Below are 8,313 nucleotides of genomic sequence, written 5' to 3'. Positions count from 1 at the left end.
GGAAGAAACCAGCTACTAGACGGTTCGATTAGTCTTTCGCCCCTATACCCAAGTTTGACGAACGATTTGCGCGTCAGTATCGCTACGAGCCTCCATCAGGCTTTCGCCTGACTTCACCCTACTCAAGCATAGTTCACCATCTTTCGGGTCCTAACAGATGTGCTACAACTCAAACCTCTCACAGAGTTCGTGGTCTGTCGTAGGTGCGAGAAATGCAAAACGCAAACATCTCGCTACTCTCACTTTCACTGTGCATACAGTGCTGCCTCCCGACAGCAACGCAGGACGAGAGTACTCGACGGTGGAGCGGAAGAATGCGGAAAACAAACCTCGGCAGGCTCCTGATCAACGCAATCAAGTGATGCCAGTCGGCCCCAGAGGAGCTTATCATATGGGCGGCATCTTCCAGTTTGACCTTGACTCGAGGGAATTGAGCAACCTGCTGAATGTTTGCGGGCTTTTCAATAGGAAGAGTGTCTCGTCATTCTCCAATTAATGGAAAGTACCGGTTTGNTGAATGTTTGCGGGCTTTTCAATAGGAAGAGTGTCTCGTCATTCTCCAATTAATGGAAAGTACCGGTTTGCGGGGGTTGCACGTCTCATCGTGTTCAATTCTGTGCAATCGAAACCGTAGTGTAATGGGCGCGGCAATTTAAGGGTGTTTTGAACGATTTCATCTGTAGTGCCTACGACTAGAACGCATATAGAATAGCAGGTGTAGTTCAATCTTCCTTGGCGTTTGTACCCGCCGCTGCATTTCTGCAGGAACTCTATTCTTCTCCGATTGGGAGAAACTGGGATGAGATTGTGCAAAGCAGGCTCCATTGATGCTATCATTTTCGTTTGCGGCAATATGTGAAAAAGGAGCCTGAATAGAGCTATTTTTCGATGCCTCTGAAGAGGGATATGAGTTCTCCATATCTGGAAACTGGTATATTCCGTGGATTTATAGCCTCTGCTAACGCCTGAAGGTTTCAACAGCGGTATCGTAGGGTTCGACGGGTTTTAGGATCCATGCACAGCCCTTGGCTATATATTCCGCGATTTGTAAACAAGGCGGACGAAGCGTCTGGACCCTTACACAACCCAGTAAGTAGGCAACAGCTAAAAGTTAAGTACTCCGTGTAAATTAAAGCAGGCTTTAAAAACGACCTTAAAAAGCGTAAAAGACTGCAAAATAACCCCTCCCCACTTCCTACCCCGCCCCCCCCCCCCCCCNCCCCCCCCCCCCCCCCTCCCGCAACGCGTTTTTGCACCGGGGTGCAACGTCGCACAGGGTGCGCCGACTGAGCATGCACCCGGGGGCGCACGTCTCCCCTCCCCTCAGGTGTTGAGCACGGGCTTGACACACAAGAGCGAAGACGCGAGATATCACCACTTTTGATTGCCTCCCAGGCAAGAACTCCGGAAGCTAGCCTGAACTTTGTGTCAGTGAATATGGATCACAATATGGGGGGTCACCTCGCAGAAAGGCGGAGGTGACGGAGGAATCCGCACATTCCCCTGCCGAGTTTGACCTGGTTTGACCTGCTGCAATCCTCCAAAACAAAAAGGAGGGCTGGAGCGGTAGGCGATTGGGGCAGTCAGAGATCCCCACGAACATTGCCAACTCTCTGTCTCCAATCTCGAGCTCCATTGTCTCCATGTTGCTTGGGCAAGTGTAGCAGACAGAGCCTGGATTCTTCCAACACAAAGATGAAAGTAGGGATCAAGAATGATCCCTTCCTGCCGTCAGCTATCTTTGAGTGGTGCGGCGAAAGCTCCACCTCTTTCGCGTATAGTCGAGTACAAGCGGCTGTTATTGTGTGAGGCAATGTTCCGCAAGGTGAACGGCTCCTGCCAGTCTCTATCGGAGTTAGATGACGAGACATCTGGCCACCATAATTATTATTTTACGATTTTGCCAAAATCTCCAGGAAGCAGATTTTCGCGCAAGATCTGTCATATAGGTTCACGCCTCAGCGGGTGTCCGACCGGCCACCACACACTAGAAGTAAAACCTCTGGTATCCCCCAAGCGCTCTGCCAGGAATGATGCAGTTGCAGCTTGGAATCGATCGGCCGAGCAGGCACAGCGGCGGCACGAGCAGCAGCTGATGCTCGATGAGACCCTATATGGTTTGGCGGAGGCAGGGGCCAATTTTGGGGTCATCAATGTAACTTGACAACCCCGAAATGGCAGCAGCAGGAGTGTAAAGGGAGGAGAAGAGCTCAGACCCTCAGGAGGCAATTTTAGCATTGTTTTCCAATGGTCAAAATTGCCGACTGAGCTCACGCGTCAGTCACGCCCAGACCCATGCGCCAGTGCAGCATTGAAACCCCTTCCTTTTCTGTTTTTCCTGTTTCATTAGTTCATAAAACATCAAATTGAACACAATGGGAGATACAGAGGGCAAAAAGGATGCAGATTCGTGTCTGCACCTATTCGCTGCAGCAGCGCAGCAGCAGCCCAGTGACGAGGAGTCGTTGGCTGAGGAGCGACACTGAGGAGGTTTCTCAGCAATCTCAGGCCCTCAGTAGCTCCCAAACGGAAACTAGAGAAGGCCAGGAAGCGCGGGATAACGAAATCAACAGGATTACCGACCCCCACACTGGGGGTACCACAGCACAGCAGTCTGCACTCAGAGTTATAGCCGGGAGTGTAGGGCACACTACAAGCAACGTCAAGAAGGCGTTGCTTGCTCTTCGCGAGGAAGAGAAGGCACAGCAGGGGCGCAACACAGCTCCAGAGTCGCTTTATGGCAAACTGAAGAAGCGGGCTCTGGAAAGAAACCTCCATACAGCGCGTCGCCGCCTCATCAGCGTCCTACAGGGGGCGTCGGCTCAGCAGCTTCAAACACTGTATCAAACAGACCGAAGGAAGTGTGTGGAGAAAATCCTAGCCGACAAATATCACCCGAGAAGCCAAGACTGTCCTATTCCACTCACTGAGCTGGAAACATACTTTATGCATCAACACTCTGAGCAATCTATTGACACCCACTGCCAAGTTGCTAATGAGTTCCTAGATCCTTTGGCTGCAGCTCCTGGAGGGGCTAAGCGGATTGATCTTTCCTTCACAGAAGAGGGTGTGCGTGCTCAGCTGCGAAAAAGCAACATTATCTGCAGCAGGGCCGGATGGGATAGGGTTCTCTGTGTATAAGCAGTTTGAAGATGTGCTTGTTCCAGCGATGACTGCGATATATAACGCTTGTTCCCAGCATCGAAAAGTGCCAGTGAAGTGGAAGCAGGGCGTGACGGTATTGATCCCGAAAGGCGGAGACCGAACGAGGGTCAAGAACTGGCGACCGATCAATCTGCAGGACTGCACCTACAAACTCTATGCAGCCATGTGGGCCAGCAGGATCACCGACTGGGCAATCCAGTCGGGAGTAGCCTCAGTCGCAGAAGGGTTTCATGCCAGTGAATGGCTGCCATGAGCACCTGTTTCTTGCACAAAGCATCCTCAACTCCACGCGCAGGTGCAAGGCATCACTGTACATGACCTACTGCGACCTGAAAAATGCGTTTGCGCCCATACCTAACAAGCTCATACACACTGCCTTGCAGGCTCAGCGGCTTCCGAAGCATCTTCAGGAGATCGTCAGCGATCTCTACGAAGGAGCAAGCTTCAGCATTTTGACGAAGGAGGGCTCCTCAGGAATCATCGAGAATAGGAGGGGAGTCAAGCAAGGCTGCCCCCTTAGCCCTATCCTTTTCAGCCTTGCCATTGATCCGCTGTTGCGGCGGCTGGCAGCATGCAATGCAGGCCCAGAACTACGTACGACAGATGGGAAGCTAGCAGTCAGCGTTTCTCATATGGCGTAAGCAGACGAGTTGAAGACCGTTGCCAACAGCTGTGAGGGGATCAGCAGCCTTCATCAGGTGGTGACGGCATTCTTCCAATGGACAGGTTTAGAGGCCAACCCGTCCGAATGCGCTACCATGGGATGGAAGGTGGTCCAGACCAAACAGCAGCCGGATCCAGTCCAACTCCGGCTGCACAATGAGGTCTTGCCGGTGGTGAAGCTTGGGGAGGCCTACAAGTATCTTGGACTCAAGGATGCCCTAGAAACTACCGTACACCAAGGCCAAATCCTTCGAGTCATGAGCAAAGTCAAAAAAGACTTTGCTAAGATCCTCAGGTCGGCATTACTCCCCTGGCAGAAGTTGGATGCTGTGCGTACCTTTGTGATGTCTCGGCTTGATTATCATCTCAGGCACTGCTACCCCTACAAACAGCAGATGGTCTTGTTCGATCGTCATATCCGTGCCATTCTGAAAGCGACGTTCAAGCTTTCAAAGAGCACGGCTACAGAGGTGTTTCATCAGCCCTCCTCTCAGGGGAGATTAGGATGTACATCGCTGCAGACGATCGCAACAGCAACGCAAATAGGACACGCCGTTCAGATGCTCAACAGCAAGGACAGCATGATCCAAGCCGTTGCAGAAGGCCAGGTGCTAGAGGTCATCAAGAGGGCGTATGTATACACACCCGATAGTGATGAGAGTGACCGAGTAGCAATACTTGCATACCTCAACGGACGAGACATTGGATGTCTCAAGAAGAGGAGCAAGAAGGTGGATATTAGAAGCTTATGGTCGGAACTCCCAGGAAACATTTCGGCGAGCAAAACGCGGATCGAGACTGGGAGTGATGGCAGCTATCTGGTGAAGACGGCAGATGGCTCCACTCTCGACCAAGAGCATATTATTAGAAGTATCAAGCACCGTATGGCAGGGTGGCAACATGATGTGTAGAAGGAGAAGGTAGACCAAGGGAAATCGGTGGCCTACCAGACAGCGACTAGCAATGCTTGCCTACGGGGACCGACTCGTCTGAAGCCAGAAGAGGTCGTCTTCGCCTTGAGAGCACGCTCTGCGCAACTTCCTGCACGAGCACACCTGAAGAAGATCAAAGCTTCAAAGGTATCTTGCTGTCGCCACTGCGCAGCCGACCGTGAAACACTTGCGCACGTCCTTAATCACTGTCCTCACAGCCTTGACAGCAAAATCAAAGAAAGACATAACAAGGCTTTGGAGAGGATCACAACAGCCATCAAACGCAGCGGGGTGAATCGTGGGAAAACTATCCAGATCGACAGCTGTCCAACAGACATAGAGACCTTATTGAGGCCAGAGATCATTCTGAGAGACGGCCAGTACAAGCAGATGGCAATAGCTTATGTAGCTATTGTTTTTGAAGGCTATGAGCAGAACTCGTTTTGATCTGCTCGTATACACAAGGAAGAGAAATACCAAAGCCTCAAAAAGCACGATGAAGACCGTGAGTATCGGGTGACGGGGCAGGCATTAGTATATGTTTCCGTGGGGTGTACTGCAGAAGAGAACATCAAACTGCTTACACAAGACTTTGGGATCAATGATCACACAGCGTGGGCCGTCCAACGCGAAATTAGTACTGACCGCATCCGTCATAGCATTGTATCTGGGGTTGTCACATACCAGACAAAGGTTCGTGACGAGTGAGACGAAGCTTTCGCTCCCGAGCCCACACTTCTTAAGCTGTAGTTCACACTTATAGACTAATAAGCCACTAATACTCCAACACTCGGTCCCACTATGGGAACATCTGCTTCTGTCTCTATAGAGACAGATTCTGCCTCTATAGAGATAGCCTCTGTCACTATAGAGACAGCTTCTGTCGCTATAGAGACACCAAAAGACGCGTGAAGACAGTTTGCCCGAGCCCTAGCCCACGTGCACAACTACTCCAGCGCTCCTCTTCGCATAATCCTTTGGCAAAACAGCCGCATGTATATCCTCGTATTTCGTTCCTCTTCAAAACAGTTTTATACACGCCCTTTGCATGCATTCTACATCCCAAAACTGCTGACTTTGAAACAACTTTGAAATGTAGCCGTGATGTTTCTCACAGGAACAATTCACCAGCAAAAGCTACTTTGTCAGGCAAATTCGCCCACAACTCCCACATAGCAGACTAAAGGAGCTATATTCTTCTGAATTATGCAGAAAAACGCATCCCTGAATTCGAATTCGTGACAGTGCTAATCCCCAAAGGAGAGGACCCGAACTGCGTGAAGAACTGGCGACCAATCAATCTACAGGACTGCATATACAAGCTCTCCGCAGCACTGTGGGCAACCAATATTACCAACTGGGATATCAAGGCTGGAGTCGCCTCACAGTCGCAGAAGGGATTCATACCAGTGAATGGGTGCCATGAGCACCTCTTCCTTGCCCAAAGCATCCTCAACTCCACGCGGAGGAGCAAGAAAGCAGTGTACATGACGTACTACGACTTGTAGAACGCCTTTGGATCCGTCTCACACCATCATCTCAGGCATTGCTACCCCTACAAACACCAACTGTCCGCATTTGATATTCACGTCCGTGCCGTTCTGAAGGCAGCGTTCAAGCTCGCAAAGAGCACGATCAAATAGGTATTTCACAAGCCCATCTCTAACGGAGGAGTGGGATGTACCTCCATACAGACGATTGCAACAGCAGCGCAGATTGGACATGCTATCCAAATGCTCAACAGCCCTGATGACATGATCCGAGCGGTTGCAGAAGGCCAGGTGCTGGAGGTTATTAAGCGGGGATTTGTTTACACGCCTGATAATGAGAGTAGCGGTCCAGAGGCTTTTCTTGCCTACCTTAACGGTAAAGACATAGGATGTCTTAGAAGGAGAAGCAAGAAAGTGGATATAAGAAGCCTATGTTCAGAACTCCCAGGAAATATATCGATGAGCAAGGCGCGACTCATAAGTGGGAATAATGGTTGCTATGTGCTTCAGAAAGCAAATGGTACCGAGCTAGACCTGACGTAGTTCATTAGAAGTATTAAACAGCATATAGCAGAGTGGCAAAGGGAGGTGTGGACAGAAAAAGTAGATCAACGGAAATCTGTGGCCTACCAGACAGCAGATAANAGTGGCAAAGGGAGGTGTGGACAGAAAAAGTAGATCAACGGAAATCTGTGGCCTACCAGACAGCAGATAACAGTGCTTTTCTCCCGGGACCGACTCGTCTGAAGGCAGAAGAAGTCATCTTCGCCATACAAGCAAGATCTGCTCAGCTTCCCACACGAGCATACCTCAAAAGAATCGGCGTATCGAAGGTATCCGGTTGTCGCCACTGCGCAGCTGACCCTGAATCCGTCGCTCGTATTCTTAATCACAGCGCGCACAGCTTGGACAGCAAGATAAACGCAAGACACAACAAGGTATTAGAGAGGATTACAGCAGCCATAAAACACAGCGTGGTTAGCAGGGGGAAAACATTCATGATTTATAACTGCCCAGAAGACACGGTAACACTATTGAGAGCGGATATTATTCTGCAAGATGAACACATGAAGACAATCAAGATCGCAGATGTAGCGATTGTCTTTGAAGACTACAAGGAAAACTCGCTCGGCTCCGCTCGCATCCAGAAAGAAAAAAAATAGCAAGATGTCAAGCCCCACTACGAGAAACGTGGGTATCCGGCATCAGTGCATGCCTTAGTATATGCTCCTTAGGTTGTATAGCGCAAGAAAACAAAAAGGTGCTGACAGAAGAACTAGGGATTGCAGAACGCACTGCATGGNAGGTTGTATAGCGCAAGAAAACAAAAAGGTGCTGACAGAAGAACTAGGGATTGCAGAACGCACTGCATGGGCTATACAACCCAATATCTGCAGCAGTTTATAGTGTAGTCCCTCCCTACATATCGAGGTGCTACTGTGTTCATAAAGCTCTCTTGTTACGCTTTTAAAGGCGTACGGCGGGACATCTTGCATAACGCCTCTAAAGGCGTATGGTGGGGCATGCTGCATGAAATTACCTTGCGGGGAAATTCGAAGTTGGCGGCCAACCAGTATTCTCAACCTCGTGATCATGCACCTGCACCTTCTATTAACTGCAAATTTTGAGATGAACACCGCGTGCCTTAACGCGCAGTGCGGTTGTAATTTCATGAATCCAAAGGAAACACATGCGCAGCAGCTTATTGGTAGAAAATCATGCATGAAAGTATCTTGTGGGAAGGCGAAAAAGCATGTTTAATGGCGACAAGCGCGAATACCGTCATTCCGTAGATGTAAGTTGTTTTTGTGGTGACTGTTCTTGCTGCGGCTGCCGCGTTGCTACAACCGGTAGCAGACAAATTCGATGAGCGTGCTAGAAGACGAGAAAAGACATAGCTGAGCAGATTCAACATTTGACGTGATGCACGATGCGGCTACCGTATGAACGGCTCCACAATGTGGCAGACCAGGCGGTGGGTAACGGTTCCGTTGGCATAGACATACGTCTATAGTCGTGCAGCTGATACGTATACGCCTTCAAGCCTGGAGATAAGCTTTGAC

The 8,313-nt window shown here is 50.0% G+C and overlaps 2 protein-coding genes across 2 annotated transcripts; both read left to right on the top strand.

The window, feature by feature from the left end:
• Positions 1–2,400: 2,400 nt before the first annotated feature.
• On the top strand, positions 2,401–5,207 carry EMH_0051090 (uncharacterized protein; the record flags this gene model as incomplete). The annotated part of the gene is made up of 5 exons (XM_038022430.1): positions 2,401–3,067; positions 3,168–3,330; positions 3,461–3,759; positions 3,811–4,710; positions 4,933–5,207. The coding sequence occupies 5 exons, from the start codon at positions 2,401–2,403 to the stop codon at positions 5,205–5,207; spliced, it is 2,304 nt and encodes a 767-aa protein (XP_037878284.1).
• Positions 5,208–6,493: 1,286 nt separating this feature from the next.
• Positions 6,494–7,413, top strand: EMH_0051080 (uncharacterized protein; the record flags this gene model as incomplete). Its single annotated transcript, XM_038022429.1, has 2 exons — positions 6,494–6,626; positions 7,109–7,413. 2 exons carry the CDS (start codon positions 6,494–6,496, stop codon positions 7,411–7,413), a joined length of 438 nt encoding a protein of 145 aa, XP_037878283.1.
• Between the last annotated feature and the right edge of the window lie 900 nt (positions 7,414–8,313).

The sequence above is a fragment of the Eimeria mitis genome, genomic scaffold, assembly GCF_000499745.2.
Source record: "Eimeria mitis Houghton genomic scaffold, Emh_scaff2256, whole genome shotgun sequence".
Taxonomy (NCBI): Eukaryota; Apicomplexa; class Conoidasida; order Eucoccidiorida; family Eimeriidae; genus Eimeria; species Eimeria mitis.
The sequence above is the reverse complement of the archived record's forward strand: the minus strand, read 5'-3'. Positions and strand labels throughout refer to the sequence as shown.